This window comes from Chaetodon trifascialis, chromosome 11 (assembly GCF_039877785.1).
Source record: "Chaetodon trifascialis isolate fChaTrf1 chromosome 11, fChaTrf1.hap1, whole genome shotgun sequence".
NCBI lineage: Eukaryota > Metazoa > Chordata > Actinopteri > Chaetodontiformes > Chaetodontidae > Chaetodon > Chaetodon trifascialis.
Genome location: NC_092066.1, coordinates 7,987,815 through 8,010,610, shown reverse-complemented (window position 1 = coordinate 8,010,610; position 22,796 = coordinate 7,987,815). Strand labels below are relative to the sequence as shown.

At 41.9% G+C, this 22,796-nt stretch overlaps 1 protein-coding gene across 1 annotated transcript in view; it reads right to left on the bottom strand.

Moving 5' to 3' along the window:
- Window positions 1-3,014: 3,014 nt before the first annotated feature.
- The window catches only part of prkci (protein kinase C, iota), a 28,244-nt gene continuing 8,462 nt past the window's right edge, over window positions 3,015-22,796 (bottom strand). The window contains exons 3-18 of the mRNA XM_070973919.1: window positions 19,111-19,200; window positions 16,288-16,338; window positions 16,016-16,101; window positions 15,441-15,578; window positions 15,270-15,324; window positions 14,152-14,207; window positions 13,101-13,277; window positions 10,842-10,939; window positions 10,368-10,454; window positions 10,116-10,251; window positions 9,890-9,977; window positions 8,696-8,821; window positions 8,150-8,229; window positions 7,732-7,821; window positions 4,966-5,081; window positions 3,015-4,856 (exon numbers count right to left, since the gene is read on the bottom strand). Of these exons, the coding sequence (XP_070830020.1) occupies window positions 4,769-4,856; window positions 4,966-5,081; window positions 7,732-7,821; window positions 8,150-8,229; window positions 8,696-8,821; window positions 9,890-9,977; window positions 10,116-10,251; window positions 10,368-10,454; window positions 10,842-10,939; window positions 13,101-13,277; window positions 14,152-14,207; window positions 15,270-15,324; window positions 15,441-15,578; window positions 16,016-16,101; window positions 16,288-16,338; window positions 19,111-19,200 (1,562 nt within the window). The 3' untranslated portion in view covers window positions 3,015-4,768. The remainder of the gene's footprint in view (window positions 4,857-4,965; window positions 5,082-7,731; window positions 7,822-8,149; window positions 8,230-8,695; window positions 8,822-9,889; window positions 9,978-10,115; window positions 10,252-10,367; window positions 10,455-10,841; window positions 10,940-13,100; window positions 13,278-14,151; window positions 14,208-15,269; window positions 15,325-15,440; window positions 15,579-16,015; window positions 16,102-16,287; window positions 16,339-19,110; window positions 19,201-22,796) is intronic.

Below are 22,796 nucleotides of genomic sequence, written 5' to 3'. Positions count from 1 at the left end.
TAAGAATATATCTACTTTCTTCTCTCTCTGTGTGTCTTTAATGCAATGTAAATGTGATTTTTGTGTGGCCGTCCCAGTACCTCAATGATTGGGTGTGTTCTTGCTATCATCCATTGTTCAATTCACAGATTATACACACTCTTATACACATGGTTGCCAGTTTATTAGGCACACCTGGCTAAAATGTATGCAGCCGATGCAACAGCCATGCAATAAATCCGACCTTCCTGGTGCAGTTTGTTGTGACTTACATTGTGCTATAATGACAGCTGCTTCTTTAATTTACTGAAGCCTCATTCATATAAATATGCCGATTGGATAAAAACTGTGCAAGAACAAAAAAACAGGAGCAAGACACTGCGACATGACAATCAACATAATACAAGCCACCTTCATATGTGAGATTGTAATTGTTAATTCAATTCAATTTTATTTAATTAAGGCCCATATAGTTTTTTATTCTCAATTTCATCTCCTAAAGTGTCATCTCTCTCCCACTGGTTTATGTTAGATGCATAAACAAATGTTTCTCTCTAGTTCTAATCAACGCATGTCATCACTCCATTATTCTACTGGTGAGTCTCATTAATTTGCACGCAGTATGAAGGTGTTTCTGAAGTCGTGGTCATGAGTAATCATCTCAAGAGTCCACTTATGAAACAAATGTTTATATGTCTCAAGATGCCTGCACTGTATCGCTACAGTCACTGAAGTAGCGCACACCAATTTGAAGGTACCTTACAGGAGAGTGGTGTAAGTATATTTGATTGTATAACAACTCATTATCTCACCACTACAGTCAAGAGCACTGGTATATGTAGTGTGACTGCATGCAGACTGAGCCAAGTAGAACAACTGTGCACCTTAAATTACAGTGTGTGTTTTACTAAAGGGTTGCATTTAGCACCGAGTATGATTCTTCTGCTGCTTAATTAATCCCTTCAGGGACGGAATAAAAAACCCAACAAGATAAAAGCAATTAAAACAGGATGTTTTTCAGATCCTCCTCCATTTTACATCATTAATTATACAAGGTTAGTTTTCCCTGTGTCTTCCACAAGGTGATGTGGAGCCACAGTGCCTGGGGAGGCTTACCCCCGTTCTCCACCGGAGAGGGCACAGGAACAATGTCAAACATACCATCATGGGAATACAGAATTATGCAAAGGCATTTATCCTCGTCCTGCGTGTGGCACTGCTGAATTTGTCTCGTGCAGTCGTACAAGGGGAGTAATTTTCCGCGAAATTTGCTTCAATTGAGACAATATATAATGGTTTAGTGGTGCAGGATGTGAAATAAGCCTCACACAATGGGTTTCTATCCACCATTGTGCCAGTTATTGCAGCACACAAATCAGTCGGTTTTATTATTTCTGACACATCATCATTTCCATGACCCCTTTTTTTCACCTCCCAACGCTCAGCACTGTGTGAGGGCAGAGGGGAGAGCAATGGTGTCAATGACCTTTTCACCTCTGGGGACGCCAAGGGCCTTCTAAAAGCCAGGCGGGAGTCACGTGGCCGGCGGAGACGCAGGCAGATGGAGTGGAAAAGCTCAAGCTTAACGACTCAAGCCTAATTCCCTTTGCTGGAGACAGCCATGTGGGTCTGAGAGCTCAGGTCTGCTCTCAGCTGTGAAACTCAAGGCTGATGGTGGGAGTTTGGTCAGAGAGGTGTGTGTTTTGCATGGTCTAATCAAGAGTGCACCATTTTTTGCCAACAACGTCCGCTTTCTAGTAGCGAGTGACTGCCTGTGGCACATTACAGCTGTTTTTTTTTTCTTGCATCTTAAAAGGTCGACTCTTTAAGCCCACTGCCAGCGGGGGTCCAGGGATGGAAATGTCTGTCTGAATCTTTGCAGATATTGGTGCCCTGTGGATGAACCCTTCTGATGTTGGCGATCTTCAGATTTTTGCTTCAGTGCTACCATGGGGTTGACATTTTTACATAACCGTCATGGTGCCCAGAGGATGAGTCCTGGTGCCTTTAGCGACCCTTTCAAGAGCAATCATCATGGCAAAACTTCAATTCATCCTATACTTTGGTTTATGATTAAATAACTAAAATTATGAACTTCAGGGTCAGGATCAGCTGTGTGGGCTAATTAGGAAGTGTTGGCATGCTGCTGAGATCGTGAGCACGATAGCATTGTCACTGTTAGCATGCTGACGTTAGCATCCAGCTCGATACGCCGCCGCACCTGAGTGCAGCCTCTCAGAGCTGCTAGCATGGCTGCTTGTTGCTAAAGAATTCCAGTTTGGAGTGGGACTGTAAAACTGCTCCAGTGGGGCATCTTCCCAGTTCACCAATGTCTCGTCACATTGGAAGGTTTTTCTTTTAACTGTGAAACTTGCTAAAACATAAATTCACACGACAAAACACCAAACCACTTTCTTTTTTTTCCTTTTCGGCAAACATGAAATACGCTGAACAGGATCTCGACCAGGAAGTTTCCATTTTGGTCAAAAGCATCAGGTTGGGTTTCATTTATGTAGTTTCCATAAACGGTAGTTATTCTCAGCATCTGCCTACAATGAATGGAAAATAACCACTTTCTCACTATAAAAAGATTTTATATCAGAGGAAAATGAATTTACTGAAAGTGAGTAAATTGTACTTTTTTCATTTTAATGAACAGACTCTATAGATTTAGTATTACACTTGCATAATGCACTGAGAATTGTGAGACTGAAATACAAACGGTCAAAATTGGAGCAGCAGAGCAGCTCAGTGATCCTCACTTTTAATCCTAAATGAGGGTCAACCTCCAAAAACAGTGGATCCTACACTTCCCACAATGCAAAGTAACAGCATCTTTTATTAGACCACTCCAGCCTGTTCAATGCCCCCAGTTTATACAGCAGGTTTCAAAGTCTAATTCAGTATAACCCTGATGGCATCACTATGACATCATCAGGGTTATTTTCTTCTTTGGCTCATCAGCACTCCTCACAATGAGTAAACTGACTTAAGTGTAAAACAGACACTGACACAAGCACATATTACCACAAGAAGAGAAATAAAATGTTTATTTTACCGTCTGTGTTTTTTTCTTTGCACACTAATAATAAAGTTCAGCAGAGTCCTCTGGGTGGTAAACACCCCCAAAACACAACAAGTACAACAAATAGTGTTTCCATTGGGTTCACCCAGTAACGTTTTGGAATCAATGTAGTGATAAAAAAAAAAAACAAATCAAAATTTATTCTGATTCACAAAAGAGAAACTATAAAACAAAAGTAACGCGTGTAACAGATGAACATGTTCTTCCGGTCACCATGTGAGCCCAAACACATTTTCCAAGTAGAGAGAAGCTTCGATTGGACGAGAGTCTAGAGGTTCATGCACCATCACTTAGTGTCAGGGGTAGAGAACGGCTCTACAGAGCCTCCATACGCTTTAAAGCAGTTTTACAAAATATATATAATTCAAAAAAATGAAGTGTGGGTTCAGTGTGGTAAAAATGGAGCACAGCAGACACAGTTCACAGTTTTCAAGCCACATTTTAGGACCAAACCCGAACTGTGTCACAGCTTTAGACTTCTAACCGAGCTCTCGTTTCAACAATCACTTAGTATTTTGATTCACAACAGAAGACAGACATGGAATGGAGAAAGTACAAAAAAAATCATAACAGACCATACGTTTCCAAAAGGCATAGTATTAAAAAATATCAAAAGAAAATCTGAATATAGAAATTCTATGACTCAGGACAGCACATCTTCCTTGTGTATACTGTACCTTCTAATTCGTACCAGCAAGACATATTTCAGAAAAATGTTTTTTTTGGTCCTCTGTGAATGTTTATTTCATGGATGGTCCGCACAGCAAAATGTAACCCGTGCTCCAGCGTTCAGGTATTATGTGCTTCTCTTCCAGCCCATTTCCCCGCACAGCGAGCTCTTTCATTCACAGTTTGAGAGCATTAACTCATTACTAGTGTTGGTTGGATGCTGCTGTATATGTTCCTTCATTCTGGGAGAAGGGACTTGAAGCTGACACCTTCGGTTTTCCAGATGTTGTGTATTCCTCTAAACAACAAAGCCTGAGCCAGTTTGGTTCTGTTACTCAGGCTGGACATTTAACACTCAGAACAACATATATAATGACTGCTGCTATGTTGTTAAATAAAAAAAAGAGAGAAAAATATATAGATTTTTATATTTTTGTGTTTTTTTTTAAAGGCTAGTGTTATGATTCTCTTTTTCTCTACAGTGGGGGCGTTGCCACAAAGCCAAATTCAAAATGACTTCAGGATGATTACATTGCCAGCTTTGTCCGACTGTGGCTTGAAGCTAAAAAGGCCTTTCTAACATTTTCCTCAAGAGTAGATTCATATATATACAAATAAAATATGCATTGAAAGCACCCCACCAGCTGGAAGGAGAGCCTGTTCAGTTCATGTGTCAGGGGCCGTGCCTCACCCCCTACCCGTCCCCGAGCACAGCAACCTTGGAAGAACTTTGTAGCCTTGCAGGCTACCGGTAAAGAGGCCCCGATGAGAAAATTGATATCAGTGCAGATTTACATGATATAAAAATAATTAAGAAAGAAGGTAGGCTTAAGGGCAAGTGGTTATAAATGGCTGAGTGTGAGACTGGTTTTGGCAAATAAGCGTTCTACTGTGCATGTGCGGCCCTCGAACAGAAGGTTGATGTCGTCAGGTTGTCTCGTAACCATGCATCTTGAGGACACTGGGACGCCACGTAACACGTGCATGAGTGTGTGTGTGTGGGTGGTGTGTATGTGAGCACAGGCGTCGCGTTTCTCACACACACTCCTCCGCCGACATCAGGAGTGGGTTGATGTACTCGAACCCTTCAAACTCAGACTGGTCGATCTTCTTCACCACATCACTACAGTGAAGGAAAGAAAAGTGTGTTTGTTTTACGTAGCTTCAATCGATGGAACAGTGACCTATAAATTATAACAAGATGGAAGAGAGACAGTAAAAATGGAGCTCACTCATCGTCAGGTGTGAGCTGGATGGGCTCGTTGGTGAACTGGGCGTCAAAGTTGTCCAATCCGAATTCTCCTGAGATGTTGGGCTTGAACGGAGGCACCACCTGCTTCTGCTCCAGCTGAAATAACAGAACAGGAATCAGGTGGGACCACAACAACAGGATCTGCCTTTACTGTCATTAAAAACATGCGATGACTCTCAGGATATCTAAACTGAAGAGTAAAATTCATTAACAATGATTATTCAATCAATCGAAAGACAATTAACCTGCAAGTACTCTGATATACGATTAAGAGTTTCAGTAATTTTCAAGCAAATGTTTTCTGCTTTCTGCTCCTCAAAAGTGAGGATTTGCTGCTTTTCCTTGTCACATGTTATCGTCAATGAAATATCTTTAGATTTTAGACCGTTGTTGCCCCGGAGGGTCACACTGTAATCTGGCCTGGTAGCCCGATCTGTCATCTGTGCAGACTGCACAGAAACGAACACAAGCACTATAATCTTTCATTAGCCATCCCATCACAGGTTTCCATGCATAAATGATAAATATCACGACTGAGTCACAAACACCACCTCCGTAAAAACGCTAAAACCTTGATCTACTTCCACTCCGTGCCTCTGAATGCATGCATCACAGTGCAGAGGTAACTCGCAGCGCCTCATCAGTTTTCACACGACCTGTCTGAAAACCCACACTGCCCCCCCTGCAGGCCGCTGGGCGCACTGCAGGGCAAACTTTCAGGTTAGTGTGTATGTGCGTGTGTGTGCACGTGTTGGGAGAGGGAGAGGGCTGGAGGGTGGGAGGGGTGTAAGCTGATCCCTCCAGACACTGTGACCGACTGCTGGGTCCCTGCTCCAGACCAAACAGGGAAAAAGAGGTCATGGTGATCCCTGGTGAGCTGCCCCGTCTGTCTGTCACGTCATCCACCGGTGCATGTCTGTTTGTCAGTTTGTTAAGGTCATGTCTGTCTGTCTGTCTGCCGAGGACATGAAATGTGCCTGATCATTTACATGTGTGCAGAGTTTCAGAAGTACACGCTGTTTCCTTCAGACTTTTGGCAATACCTTGATATCAAGCTGTCGATTCTATTTCTCTCAGTTTGAACTATAATAATCAAGATTAGACATTTGTTCCATGTTAACCCCTGCACACACTCTTAATCCCTAAAAACAATCATGCCAGACAGCAAAAAGTTAACTTCCTTTAAATATAATGTGAAAAACTGGCTTTAATCAGAGCAATACACAGCACTAGATCAACTTCAACTGGTGTCAGTCTTCACTGAGATCAAATGTACTTTGTCATTTTTTGCTGTTTTGGTCAAATATATTTTCAGCCATTATCTAATTTTTCATTTGAAAATCTCAGGTTGAGATGATCAGAAAATGAATTGTCAAATAGTTTGGTAATCCCTTCATTCTTGCTATTTTTAAAGCACAAAAGTCAAACATTTGCTGGTTCCAGTTTATAAAACGTGTGGATGTGCTGCTTTCTGTGTTTTATTTAATTACAAACTGAATATTTCTGTGTTTCTACCCTGATAGAAAACGCAATTTGCTGACGGCTTTGGGCTCTGGAAACTTGCAACGTGCATTTTTCACTATATTTCTGACATTTTATCATCTCAAAAAAAAAAAAAAAAAAAATCATCTACAGATTGATCAATAAGGAAAATGGCCGTTGGTTGCAAGCCCACAAAAATGATGACTGGATCAACCTGTCAGTCCTCTGAATGTGTTGACAGCTCGAAACAACTACTGAGAAAAACCATAGGACATCAGTTTCATTTTACAGCTCTGACATCCATCATAAAAGAGGAATGTCATTCACTCTTAAATTACAACGTCTACTCATCACTGAAACCGAGAACAGGAAGCTTCATAAATAACTCTAACTCGTATTTTTAGGCCTCGTTTAACTTTCAGCTGGATTCCTGTAAGTTACTCGGTGATGCTTAATATAGTCAAGCCAACCCAGTCTTATCTATAGTGTTTCACAGTCTGTGCGGAGAAGCTGCTGTAAATACAGCCCATATGTTCCTTTCCGACACCCTGCTCCACATTCATAATCACACTCACAGTTTTACAGCATTAACAATATACACAATTTACACTTAAACGCAAACACAAGCCACAGCAGAAGCCAAGAAAGTACTCAAACATATGAGATTTTCAATGCCAGTGACCAAAATTACCGGAGCTTCACTGAAGCTTGGTGTCGTTCAGCATTTCACAAGGACGTTGGAATAAAACAATTCCTTAACAATGAAGCTGAAATTAGATTTATCAGGGGCTTCCTTATGACAACGAACAGCTGTCTCACAATCCAATGGCTCAACAACATCCCTGTCAGACAAATGAAAAGGAAATGTACAGCCAGACCTCAACATGTCTATACACTTCCATCTTTGTCTCCCATCTTGGTTTGTCCATTTCTGCTGTGGTCAGTCTTCTTCGTGCTTTACACACATGATATGACCCTCATCCCATCAGTAATAACAGAGCTTCTACGCCCACAGGGCAGGAGAGAGAGGGTGCCCTCATGCACTTAGATTTGACCTTCCGCTATCTGGTAGCAGCTTCCTGTTTTTCCTTCTCTGCAGCATCACAATATTGATCGATTTTGACCTATCTGGCAACCAGCATGTACAGATTTCCTTTTTTTGAGGCTGTGATGAAAATTGCGATGAAATCAACGAAAGAGGCAAGAACAGAAGAAGAGAGAGAGACGCGCAGAAACACAGAGAGAATAAAAGTGAATGACTCACAAGTTCCCAGTCGACGTTTCGGAAGAATGGATGGCCCATGATGTCTGCAAAGCCTGTCTGAGGGTGGCAGCCTAGACGTTCCTTGGGATCCTGAGGGGGTGAGGATGAAAAGAGGTTGAGAGACGGTGAGGGACGGCGGTGGAACAGGCCAGCCAAAAAGTCAGATGACAGCCAAGAAAGGTGGAGAAGGTGAGAAAGGAGAGAGCTCACAAGAAAGGTGCAAAAGAGGTGAGGGGAGAAAGGAAAGTAGAAAGTATTACGGATAGGTGAAAAGGTGAGAGACACAGAGAGGGAAAGAAGAATGCAAGACAGTGAGAGACGGCAGCTGACTCAAACAGCCATAATAATGATATTCTCAGGGGCCGGCAGGAGCCAGCACTGTCTAAGACTGAGCCAGGCCTGTCTGACCCCTTCGTACCTTGTTGAGGAATCCCTTGAGGACACTGGCGGCTTTGACTGACAACGAGCGGGGGATTCTGATCTGTTTTTCCAATATTACTGCAGGGGGCGAGAGGAGGAGAGGAAAGGTGAGACAGATGGTCCCTTCAGGCTAAAGTAACAGTTATGAGTTCAGTCCTGTCGGGTGAACTTGTGTTCAACATACATACAGATGCCTTTAAATTAAGTGTCAATGCCTTTTGATAGGAGTGTATGGAAATATGGCTCTGTCTGTCAAGTGGCAACATTTTAATTCCCAACTATCCCAACACTTTCCAGGCAGTTATAAGGGCACACTGGCACATTTTGAAGGCGTATTTACGATGAAAAACAACAGGCAAAAACACACATGCATTCACACATCTCCCTGGAACAGATGGCAGGTGCCCGTTGGCCATTAGAAAGGTGTTAATTCAAAGGTGTTGCTTCCACTGGGTTATTTTTCCCTCCAGTTACAAACTTCATCAGTGTGTGTGTGTGTGTGTGTGTGTGTGTGCGCGCGCGTGCGCATGCGTGCATGCGTTACCTTGAAAGAGGTAGTCTTCTGTGTTCTGGTCTGGGTTGTCGGAGCTCCCGACGATGTCAAAGGGCGACCGGCCCGCCATCATCTCGAACATCAGCACACCCAGCGCCCACCAGTCCACACTGAACCCTGAAGAAACACACACAATGTCACTTACAAATCCTATTTCTGACTAGAAGATTTTAAAACAGCCCAAAATGAACAAAACTGCCATTTAATCTCATGAGCAAAGCAACCAAAACAAGATACAAAGAACCTTCAGAGCAAGTTTTTCCATTTTTAAGCACAATCTCATTAACTCATATACTTTAAATCACTGCTTACAACTGCACAAAAGCTTACCAGTATTTTAGGGCTACTATAGCAACCACTCCCACATACACCACTATTTCTGCATGCCCTGACCCCTTGACTATACATCCCATACTTTACTGCTCTGACTTAAAAATATACACTGATACATGATAACACTTCTATCATTTGACTAGACATGGGCAGCACTTGCAAGACAGAAATATGATTTATTTTTGCTCCAAATCATCTTCTTAAGATCAAAATAACACACGGGATGAGATTCAACAACATTTTCTCCAATTCAAATCCTTCATCGAATGTGAATCCTTTCAAATCCCTCATCAAATCTTATTAGGCTTACCTTTCAACGTGTGCACATAAACTGAGGCTAAAATAACTACAGCTCAGAGATGTCTAACGACCCTTTGTCAGCTGGGAAAAAGAATCACACAATCTGTAAAATGTTACAAAAAGAGTGAGGAGAGATAAAAGGTTTGATCAAAGATCTGTTAGCATCTGAGTTTAAGAAATATTTCACTGACACCAACCAGATCCTAAAATTTTTGCTCACCCTATTGCTGTTCCGCTCTTGCAGGCAGGACCCATGTGAAACCAGCAGCACACGTGGAATTCAATGAAGCGTAATTGTATTATTTGTCAGATAAACTAAACTGTTTGTCTCCAGCATCAGTCACCAAAAAGCAAACTTGGCCCGCTTCCCAACAGGAATAATGCTGCAGTGCTCCACCTGCCCAGACAGGGATCCTCGCAACTTTCATATTATTGTTCTCATTTGAGAGCAGCATCCCAGATATGATATCACCTCACAATGCCTCATATACTGTACGATAGCGAAGAAAAGGATAGCTTTTCTGCTAAGTGCTCGTGTGATGTAATTCTCACCGTAATCCTCTCCTCTGAGTATTTCTGGGGCGATGTAATTGGGGGTACCACAGAAAGTACTCGTTGTATCGCCTGGTCTCAAGCCCTCCTGCAAAGACAAAAACACCATCAGCTGTGAGATCATCTGAGAGGGCTGTAAACCGACACTTGCGCAGCTTTGCGGGCGCTTTTATCCAAAGTGCATTGTGGTATCAATCTTTCATGCGCAATAAAGTGCAAACCGCACCTTGCACATGCCGTAGTCTGTGAGTTTGATGTGGCCCTCAGAGTCCAGCAGCACGTTGTCCAGTTTGAGATCTCTGTAGATGATTCCCCGCTCGTGGAGGTAGTTGAGCGCCAGACTGATCTCTGCTGAGTAGAATCTGAAAAAGACATTCAGGTGTTTTCAAAATTACAAACGTCTACAAAAAGACATTAAGTGACATCAGCGTCACTCATTTTGATGAGGCAAACAGAGCGACGGAGAGCTTGGCTGTACCTGGCGTGTTCTTCCGGGAGTTTCCTTTGTCTCTGCATGTGGAACATGAGATCTCCACCGTTCACATATTCAATAACAAAGAAGAGTCTGTAAAAAGGAGCAAATGTTACAGAAATGTAATATCATGTACTTCCAAGCACCAATCAGGACTTAGAATCAAAACGCAGTGACATTTATGGGGTTGTTTGTGCACGTTAGGGCTCATCCCATAATGTTAATCATGTCCATGCTCTTTCTCTGTATTTTTCACTTCACTCATACAGATCATTTTGTCATGTTTTGCTGGCAAATGACCTTTTTTTTGTCATGTGGTATGACTTGGAATCCCAGAGTGTCACATGTAGCCGGTCACACTGCGCAACACGTGCCTAATTTTTACATTCATGACATATTTAACAGACACCAATATCTGACTATTTTTCCAATTTCTTGCAGCCTCTCCCCAGCCCTGAACCACCCGCGTGATGCTCTCACCTGCTTTCTGTCTGAAAACAGGAGTGGAGGCCGACGAGGAAGGGATGATTAGATGCCTGCTCAAATACGTGCTTTTCTGTTTGGACCCAATCGATGTCCTGGAAGAGAAACAAACAAAAACACACAAGTACATCAGAGATCATTCTGACATAGCACCCTTGAACTTATAAAAGCTGAATAAGCACAGCGCTTGATCGACCATCCTCCACGGATAGAGGTTCACTCCTGTGCACGGTGGGCAGGAGGAAAAGGGCTGAGCCAGTAGAAGCGGAAGCAGGTCTCTATCGACGCTCTGGATGATAATGTGTCTGGACACGGATGCTGCTCACGCCGACAGGACAGGGACAGCACAACACTTCACCATTGATCGAGAGGCACTTGTCAATTTGTCAATCACGCTAAGTGCGTCTAATCAAGGCTAACTACTCCCATCGCCTCTGGTTGTGCTGCTGCATGTGTGCGTCGAGATCAATTTTTGATGACATGATGGTTTATCTACACCTTCTCAGAAAGACGGATGGCTTGAAAGAGGTCTGTCAACTTAACTCAAAGTGTTTCGGACAAGATACACAAGATGGACGCTCAATCACATGAGACAAACACTCATTGTGCTGTGAATAACAGCTCCCATTGATTCTGCTAATTGCATTAATTATACACGGCGGTGACAAGAGACCAATGACTTCACTATTAACTAACCTTTTCACATCTCAATAGATGGAGGTGCGGTGTTACTGTCGCACCGTACAGACTTAAAGGGACAGTTTTGTTTTTGAGATCTTGCACATTTTTCCTTTGTGAGTAGATATCAGACTTATTTGCATCGTGAAATGCTTAAATTCACTTGTTTCACACTAAACAAAAAACTAAGATTATATGAAGCATCTGAAGCTGAAGCGATTAGTCGATTAATTGATAAGTTGATCATCATTAACAAACATTTTCATAACTGATCAATCGTTTAAGTTGTTTTTATAGAAAATCATTCTCTGGTTGCAGCCTCTTTGATGTGAGGATTTGCTGCTTTGCTCTATTTCATGTCACTGTAAACTGAGCATCCCCCCTTTGGGTGCTGGGAAACAAAGATTTCACTTTTCACTATTTTATAACAGTTTATAATAATGTTTAGAAGTTTATAAATGGTTGATTAATCAGTAATGAAAATAATTGTTAGTTGCAGCTCTAGAAGCGCCCTCATCACGTTCTTTTTGCTGTGGAAACTGGTTCAAATGCTAATCTTGTATGTCATCGTGAAAATCAAACTTCAGCACTGGAGAAGACTGTCAAGCTGATTTTTATCTTTGAATTTATATCAAGTAATGCAAATTCCACTCTTGAACACAGCCTCAAACTGCCCGTATAAATACAATTGATGGAGTAAATACATTAAAACCAGGGATGGGGTTTGATAGCATCTGATCAAACGAATGAATCCAGTTCAGAATCCTCTTATTGAATCTTTTTGGGTAGTTTGTTTATCATAGCTTTTAAAAATGTGCTGGTTTAATTTTACTGTAATGAAAGGCTGTTGGGCTCTGTGACATTCAGTAACCCTGTCCTGACTCACTTTCCTTTTGCTGTGAGGGAAAACAGCTGCGCCACAGCAGCACAAGCTGTAGACGCTACAGTGAAAGAAGACAGCAGCAATAATATTAATCCTTCTTTATCATTCAGCAAATATCAACCAAATGAACTGCAGATTTTTTTCTGCATGCTCAGTGCATTTCATGTGATCTAAGAGGCGAAGGAGCTGTTGGTGTGCTGCAGGTTACAGAATCTGACGGGTCACAGAATACAGCGTAACACTCGCGGTGGGCTGTCGGAGCACTCGTCATGTCATCACAGTTGTTTCGTTGACTTTGCTGAAGTGTATCCACACTTTGGAGCGGTTAAGTCATAACACATCTGTGGTTTAAGTTAAGGCGGTCTGCCATGTTCAGTCAGTCTTGTTAGCACGTGTTTTTATGCCTCACCAGTTTTTGTTTCTTTGCAGACGCCTGTAATGCCAGAAAGAGGCAAAAGAGACAATCCAAGAGAGATTGAGAATGAGTGATTTGTAAGGGATTCATAGATTGTGGAGCTTAATGAATTGGGGGATTTTACCCAGCTATCAGAACCCATCCCTGATTATAACTCTGTACAAAGTAATTGTGTCAGGTTAATCAAAATCCACTAACTGTGTCAGAGTCCAGGCAAAAGCTGACCTACAACTCAGCATAATACCAACATTCTGCTTCTGATGGCATCGGCGTTGTTTACCTCGTCGTCATTGACCAGCTCCTTCTTCACCACCTTCATGGCATAAATGCGCTCTGTCTTCTTCAGCTGCACCAACAGCACCTTGGCGTAGCTGCCTCGGCCGATCACCCTCAGCAGATCGAAGTCTGCCAGACCGAGGCTGGAAGGCGATTTTCCCGTATCTCTGCTGCTCCGCGCCTGGGGGGGGGGGGGGTGTGAGAGGACAAGCATGAGAGAGCATCATATAAACAACATAATGTGATGAACATACAGTCAATCTGTCATGCAACACAGTCCATCAACCTTTCTCAAGATTTTCGATGAACTATTGATTGAGCTGACGATTTGGTTGGTGCTCGAGTGTGATTTCCTTTGGGTGGTTTGTAAATGAAGTTTAAAGCAGCACCACCTTTTCACAGTAAATCTTGGTAATCGCTTTCTCATCTGTATTAAAATGTTGCCTCCATTAGATTAAGCACTTGCTGTATTAGTCCTACCTCTCTGTAAACCTGATCACCACCTCCAACATCTCCTCACCTATCTTCCTCTCTTTTCTCACCTGTAATCTGTTCTGTAGTGAACTGCTCCCGCTATCTATCCATCTAACCTCTATTCACATGACAACCTCCCTCCCCAGAGTGGGCCAGGGAACCTTAGATAAGATCATCTGGCTTGGCCTCTTTTATCTCTGTCTATCTGTGTCCAACTCGATCTATTCTTTTTCCCATCTTCAGCTCTCCTGCTCGTTCCAACAACCCCCCTTCAACCCCAGCCTACATCCCTGGCCATTAATCAGCCTGTGGTGTTAAGAGCTGTGATAAAAGGTTACTTTATTAGCTCCACCGAAGGAATCAATACCCACAGCACTGCAAGGGCGCCTACGTCTCTACAGACTACAAAACCTTGCCTCCAATTACAGGTGATCTTATTCTTTCTCCCTCACACATAAACAGAACCGATCCCTCTCTCTAATTATATGCACATACATGCACACATATCCATCCCGACAACATGACAGATTGACAGACTATGAGTCACACATCGACAGCGTCTGAAAAGATTTCTCTCTCACCTCTTTCTCCTCTCCATCGTAAGGCAAGCTTTCTCTGGAGTCTTTATTCTGGGGGCCTGTGAGAGAGGAGAACGTGACAGACAGACAGAAGGAGAGGGGGAGGAAGGAGAGGAAAAAAATAGGAGAGATGAAACAAGAAGGAGGAAAAAGTAGGTGAGAGACAGTCACATGCTTTGTTCACAGCCCTGCAGTTTGTTTAGAAGAGAAAATACCCTTTTGTATATTTAACAATACAATAAAAACCCGAATATTTAAAATAACAAGTATGAAAATAACTGTTTTCTACATATCTGCAGAGAAGAAACACATCTTCTCATGTCATCAAGTCATCATGGTCGATACAGATGCATTTCAAACATTGCTTCCATGGCTGCGCCCCACAACTTCCCAGGTGGCCAGTGAGTATTTTTAGCACAAGGAGTTTCAACTGCCTCACCAGCAATAGCAACAACGATCCTAAGCTCTCTCACACCAGTCAGCCTCTCAACCACCTGACTGGACTTAAGTCTGGTGCTGTGGGTAAACCCCAAATGCAAGTGACCAACTTGTAGTCTGGGTGGCCACTGCTACACCGATGCCACCAGGAATTATGGGTAGAGAGAGGGCTGGAATTGACCCAGGAATGATGCAGTTAATTGGTATGTGTGCTAACCGCTAGGCTACAAGGATTCTTCTGCTTTAGCCATTTTTTTTAGACATTTTTAGCAGCCTATGGTTTGCTTTTAAAGATTTACATCCAAACAGATGAAGTGGTGTGGGGGTTAGAGACATACAGAGTATCAGGAGACAGACTAACTAGCTAGCTAGCTTTTTTGTTTTTCTGGTTAATTGGATTAGTTGACAATTATAAAAATAAATCTTCTCTTTTGAGGCAATGGGTCAATATAAGCCCTCATGTCAAAAAGAACAGTGAAGTGAGAGAGTGAAATCAGGGAAGTTGAGAGCCTGATGTTTCAGAAATGCATAAATTAACAGCAACCTGTGATTTGATAAATAGAGTTTTGTGCTTTTTTTTTTTTAATTTATGAGCATCTAAACAAATACACCTTTATTTTGTGCAAGGAAAAACCTTTTAATGTTTCTGACTTCTGATGAGTGTGTGTGTGTGTGTGTGTTACCTGGCTGTTCAGTTGGGTCTAACGGACTCGATGGTGGGCCGGGCATCATTGGGTCCTACACAACATCAGTTGCCAGTATAAGTATAATCACAGAAACAGAATATGTGCATATGTATAAATCAGGGAAGGTAATGATTCACTTTATACCATCAAACTAATGACATTTGTCACCTGGATCATCGGCCTGCCACACTCCACTGTGACCAGTTTATGGCACTTCTTGTGCACCAGCAGTTTGCAGTTGATGCATTTGTAGCCTTGTCTTCCCAGGCCCCAGATACGGTCTGCGCAGATGGCACAGTGGGCTCGCTGTTCAGGAGGGCAGACGGAGACACATCATCATCGCAAACAAGCACAGATTATATTCCAGGAGATGACAGAGAGGCTGTGATGGCGTCTGAAACGTGTAGCCCTGCTAATCTACGATCAAATTCTAGCAGAGCCATCGTTCTGTGTCACCGCCATCCCTCTTACTCCATCAATCAATACAAAGACAAATTACTTTAGGAGTGGTGGATGTCTCACTCTCCTTTAAATACACATACAATAGGCAAGCTTTGACCTGTTCACTGTGTTTAGGATGGACTTAAAACAGCAGATATTTCCCTCATTACAATAATTCAAAAGTGATCATGTAAAATACGTCAAACATACATCTAAACATAAAGTAAAGAAACATTTAAAACCAAGAAAGCACATCAGTGAAGAGCATTCAGGCGCAAACAAAATTCAGTGTGATGTCTCACCCTGTTAAAGCGCTTGGCCTGAAAGGCGTGACCGCTGGCATAGTAAAGCTTCCTCCAGCGCCGGGCCCCACGCCGATATATAGACTCTGTGAAAAGATGAAAAGGGGGCTCCTGCGTTGGATGGCATCGATTTGAATCGTATATACACAAAGCTTGCATGGACTCATTTAAGATTTTGAGTTTGTGATGACGTCCAGAAATAATTTCAAAAGCTGTGGTTGTACAGAAGGAATTGGCTAGGTAAAACTAAAGAAGGAAAACGTTTAACTCACTGTCTTCTCCCGGACAGGGCATGCCAGGTTTCTCTGGTACACATGGGAACACTGGGAAGCAAAAAACAAACAAAAAGCAGATACATGTAGAAAATCAATTTCATCCACGGGAGGTGAGTCTGACATTATTCACGCGAGGCTGTTTTTCACTTCCTCTCATCATGACGACAATTAAGAACACCTGTAGCAAACCTGTCGCCTTCAGGAGTTCATGATCAAATTGACTCGTGCTGTTTTTATGAAGCGTTTCCGTGCGTGCAACATTCAGCAAAGTGGGCAGAGACACAATCTTAATGAGGCCGACAGATTATTTGTGCATGCATGTATGTATGTATGTAGGTATGAACGTGTGGAAGAGAGAGAGACAGATCGAGCTAGACGGGGGAAGCTTGAGTCAGAGGCGAGGCGTGGGCTACAGCCGACAAGCTCGTTAACGAGCAGACCTGGCGACCCCCCTGCGGCACTGTCACATCCTCTCCTCCACCCTCCACCCCCGTTCATTCTCTGTCGTCATGCTAACATCCAGTGTACTCTTGACCCCTCACCTCTGATTTGATTAAAACTTTACATTACCCATAGAGCCCCTGTCCCTGCTACCCCCAGGTTACAGGCTTCCACATCCAGAGCCTGCCAATCAAATGTTCAGTATAACTCCACATATACAACCCTCGCCCCTCACTCCAAACCCTGCGTCTGAGTTTAGCCCTGACCTCCAGATTTGTGAAGTTGCACAATTATTTGTCAAGAACGCCGATCTTAGATGGGGATGTGAACTAGCTCAAGGGCCCAGGGACAGACGTCAACAGCGGAAGTAATGTTGTTTTCACAGGTCAGTGCAGCATGAACCATATGTTTTGATGCTTTTTTTTGTTGTGTACAGTGTCGAGCCGTCTCTGCTCAGATTTAAGCAGAAATGCAAATGCACGGAGAAGATCTAAAAGAGAAAAATTAAAAGCTTGTCATCAGATTAAAACCATTTTCAGACAAATTAACAGTTCCAGACTCCAAGAAATCAAATCCAAAGGTCTATTGTGCATCATTGTTTGACTGTCCTGATCAGGTTTCCTATATTTGTACTATTATTCAATTCCAGAATGACCCTGTCAGCCATCTTTGGGCTCAGGTTCTCTGATATCACAAAGCTGGCTCATTTTTAACCAACGCAGATTAGCATGCTAAGCTACACTGCACGGCTAACCTGCTCCAGGGCAGGTTAACTTCAGACTATCAGATCAAATCCTGTCAACAGTCTGACTACTGACCAATCAGTCATCGCTCCTACAGGACATTTGTACAGCTCAGCGGAACGCATATGTTTTTATTTTTAGTAACTGAGCCTTTATCTAACCTGGTACAGTAAGTCTCACTGAGATCACAAAACACACGTGAACATTAAAAACAGAGACAACTTGGAACAGAGTGTTTCAAACCACCAACACACAGACGTTTAAAAAACCCAAAACATGGAGTATTACCTCACAGACTCGCATGCCTCAGAAGACAGACATTACAAAGCCTTGCTAAGGAAGTAATTACAAATTCCAGTCGAATCTGCCAACAAACAGTTCTCTACATTTTTTAAATGCCCTAATTAGGACCATCCTATCGAGCAGCAGATCTGTCTGCAAGTGGTTCCAGGCCGCAGAGGACATAAAAGCCTCTTTTGCAGTTCCAAGAAACGTGTCTAACAAACGGAGGGATATTTTACGACACTGACTACATCATGAAGATTATAGCTGCATTTTAACTGCACAAAGATTCTTTCATTCCCAAACCGTGTTGATGCTTTCACAATCTAGTTTAATTAATCAGCTCCCATCATTACTGATGCAACGTCAGACAGATGGCTCTGATCAATAGCTACTTTTCGTAAATTACTTTTAACTTTTTTCATGTGCATCACATATTTATAAGAGCTTGTTCATCATCCGACAATAATGTAACAGAATATTCAATTTTTAAGACGCATGCAGCACAGTATAATAATCCCTGCACTTATTTATAGCCCTGCTCTGATATTTGGAAATGATCTCTATTGTTTCTACTGTTCTGACTATGTTTCACCTTGTTGAGCATCACTTTTTGCCGTTACTGTGACAGAATTCTCCTGCAGGTATCACATTTCATCTCGAGTCAAATTAAGCACACCAGTCATGGTCCTGATGATGTCGCCTGCAATTAACAACTCCGCCTCTTCCTCGTGAACGTGCTCATCGCTGGATGTGAATGAGTTAATAGAGCCACCACTTAGCCTGGATCACCAGTGAGGGGCTCAGTGAAGTCATGGTACACGCCCCAGGTACCCACTGCTTTACTCACTGTTTTTATTTACGCCTACATGTTTGAAGTTATTATACTATATATGAAATTTAACTAAATTAATGTGAAAGATGAATTGTCTTAGACTTTGTAAGGAGAAGTTTTGAATCAAATGAAAACATTTTGCATGATTACTGCTAATATTAGGAGTAGAGACTAATTACTTGTACTGGCGAGCAGTTAACTACTTAACAGTCATGTTTTGTTCTTGCCAAACTGCTTGGATGATCTGTGGTTGGCACAGCCCGTCTGCAGCTCTGGGACCAGAAATGGAAGATGCTGTCCTGATTGGTCACAAAAATATCAACAGAAGCGAGCGGACCATTTGTAGGGCAGAAAGTCAAAAGACAGCAGGCTTCTCGTTTGGATCTCTTACCGACCGAACACCTGGTGCGAAGCCACATCTTCCTGGGCACAGGGCACCAGAACATCCTGTGACTTAAACCTTGAAACTGTCTGAATTATGTTAGAAATTCTGCCTGTGTGAGGAACAGGAAGGCTCACCGTGGATAATGAGCTCGGAGTCTTTGTTGAGCTCGTAGAGACGCAGAGCTTCTTCCAACTCCAGCTGAGATGACACGGTGCAGGGGTCACCTAACAGCACAGGAGACACCAGATGTCAGTCAGCACGTTGAAATGCACACAAGAAACCAGGCTACTGGAGGAAACCAGGTGGAGGACGGCAACCACTCAATGTTTCTGTAGAACCTACATTTACTTTGAATTAATTTTTTTCTCGATGATATAATTTTCTGAGGAACCAAAGCTGTTACACATTACGTACAGTAGCAATATACAACAATGCATCTTGAGGACAATATTTCACTTTTTTATGTTTGAGTATTATCCTGACTGTGTGAATAAGAAACTGTGTCTGCCATGGAAACAAACGTACATACCTACATACAAGTAGAACTGCAACAGTTACCAGCAGATTGACAGAAAATATATTTGAAATAATTTTGATCGTATAATGGTTTCATGGTTTTTCTTTGTCATTCATCATAGCAAATTAAATATTTTTGGGTTTCAGACTGTTGGTTGGATAAAAAAGACATCTGAGGATGTGTTTATCTAGTTTTTTGTGCTCCTCACTGGGCGACTGTACATGTTCTCACTCTTCTGCCTTTGATGGCTCAGATGAATATTTCTCTTCTTTGTTTAATCATTTTAACTTTCACATGTTAACATGTTAAAAGCCTGTTAGAAATCCGATGAGGGGAACCGGGTTTCTCATTTGCATGATATTTAAGAGATCGGGTGATTGCAGAAAATCAACAATAGCCAAGTTATTTTTTAATGCACAGAACAAGACCAGCACTAATGATGCAGAGACATACAGTAGCGCAGCATGTCATAAAAAAAAATAAAAAACCCCCTGTAACTTTAAGTAAACACTGAAAAAGTGTGTGGGTGTGAGTGAGAACATAGTCAGTGTTTTTATTTCACACAGTTTTTAAATTGTACAGGCCTGTTTGTACAGCGATCAATCTAAGTCAATAATTAAAACACCACTCAGACGCAGATCTAATTATTACTTATCATTAACAGGTAGCCAGGTGTTGGCGTGACACACCCAGAGAGGCATGTGTGAACCAACACTGAGGTCACCGACTCTATTCTTAGTGCTCTGCCTTAATAATCACAATCACAGACCGCTGCTTTTATAAATATCTTGATATAGAAACTATGACACACAGTACATATCTAAGATAACAGATCTAGATTACAGACAGAGGACGTGGGTGGACCGTGGCAACCGTCACATTAGAGGTAAAAGTAAAGTCTGCTTTTATCTTTACCCAAAAGTTTTGGTCATTAAGAGGTGTCATTAAGACCCCATCTACCCCTGGTATCACCATGTCATCTGTATGCACACATGCTCTCCGCCACCTGGAGGTGGTCTGGCTCGCATTGTGTTCAGATCTGAGGTAGATGTAAACGCAATCCGTACAACATGCTGGCATCTGTACACAACATCAGGCTGATACAGATATTTGTTTCTAGCTAACATTAAATACAGGTTGTTGTTCAAATTTAGAGGGCGAGGAAGCGAGACGGCTGAAAGAGACTCGCCTCTAATTACAGATTATGCATCTATTTGGTGGCCTCAAAGTGCAATAAGATGCATTATTCAACACAACTGTGTGAAAAAGGAGAGCGATACGGTTGGGAAATAAATGCCATACAGTAAGAAATGACTGTGTGTGCTGCACTCATCTGCTGTTAACAAAGCATTTTCACAGTCAGAGAAGCCTACACACCAGAGCTGAAACACACCGGGACAAACTGACACAATACTGACAGTGTTTCTCACAATTTCCTTTTTTTTTTTTTCTTTTTTTTCAAATTTCAAAGATTCCCCTGAACTCAAAAACTCACAAAAGTCAGATTTTTTAAGGTAGTATAGGGCTGATTTGCCACCACATCAAATTACTCACACAGGTCTTGCTCTGGAGGAGAGATTTGATCTCAATGAGGATAAAGAGAATGCATTAAAAATACCAGATGTAAGCACAAAGGATACAGATGCCATTATCATACCAGCTGTAAATTAGTGTGCGCACCCACTCATAGAGAAAATACAAACAGGAAGAGAGACAACTTATTTAAATTAGTATATTAGAAAAGGGATGAATCACTCAACTGTCCTCATGCCAGTAAGTTCAGTAAGCAAACGTTTTACAGCTGAAAAACTGCTCTCTGCTGGACAAACTATCTAATGATCACGTTTCTAAATGACCTCAAACATATCTTTCTTTTTCTGTCCTAAAGATGGCTAGATGATAGATAGACTGATTACTAATTGGACACATACCTAATGGATCTTTTTGTCTCCCTATGTGATATTTTTCCTTTTGTGTCAATGGATTGTGAATTGCTTTTGTAATATCTTATAATCATGGACGCTAAATATCAGTAGATTTCTTCTCTGTGCGATTACTTGATCTGGAATTAAGTACAATCGCATGACTGCTAGACATGTGAAAACGTGAGAACTAACATCTCTATTGTGTGCTGCAATTTCCTGCTACATATTGGGAACCATACATGCCAATTTTGATCTATATCGTATGCGTGAGAAGCCAATATTTGCCAATACACTAACAGTGGGACCGCAACTAACAATTCTTTTCATTAGTGATTAACCTGTCGATTATTCTCTCAATTAATGATTCTGGTCAATAAAATGACTGAAAATTGTCAAATATACAAGCTATGGTGATTTGAAGAGGAGAGAACAGACTATGGGAGAGAAAACCAATCAGTAATGTGAAGACATGCTGTCTGAAAAAACTGAAATAATTAATTTATTATCCAGAATAATTATCTGACTAATCGATTGATTGTTCCAGTTTTAACTGACAGGCTCTTTTTTGAACCTATGCCTGTTACTACTGGTCCACCTGTGGCTCCTACAGTTCAGATGTTCATTAAACATTCTTGTTTGTGTGCACATTAATTCTATTTAAACTTTTTCTAACATGTGAGATAAGCTACAGTAAGTGCAGCATCCTTTTTTTGTAAAAGTCAATTTTTAAAGTGTTTGATTCAAAGCAGATCACATGACGCACAGACCTGGTGGTGTTACTTGGTACCTTTGAACCAGGGTTACCAGATAATTAAACAGAGGTACATTTTCCAATTATTGTGATAATAATGTCAGTTCACCTTGCAGAGCTGTATGCATGTGGTTTCCATGGAGGGGGCATTAAGAGACACATCTACCACTGAACACAGTACTTCATTATGACCATCAAGCATTTTTCTTCCTCAGACAGACTAATGAGTCCTGTGATTGTATGTGGGAGGATACCAGTGCGAGCTGATCTGAGTCTAATGAGTCTGGGCAGGCTGACCTTTTCCTGAGCAGAGTGATGTGACAGATCCATCTTTCCTGTGACACTATTACTGCTGCCTGACTAACTGGCAGACAACAAAAAAGAACTGGATGGGGGGTGGGTGGGCTCTACCCTTTCTTGACTGACAAGAGACTGAGTCTTACAGTGAAGTGACGAGGCAGTGTGTACTCATGTGGGCATGTGTTCATATTAACACATGGCATCACCAAATGTTTGGAAATTTAGCCATGGCCTCTAATTTTGTTTAATCCACTTGATGATGTCATATGCAGCCATGACTGATTTTTGTTTTGCAAACAAATTTCTTCTGTCGGGCAAATTTTGACG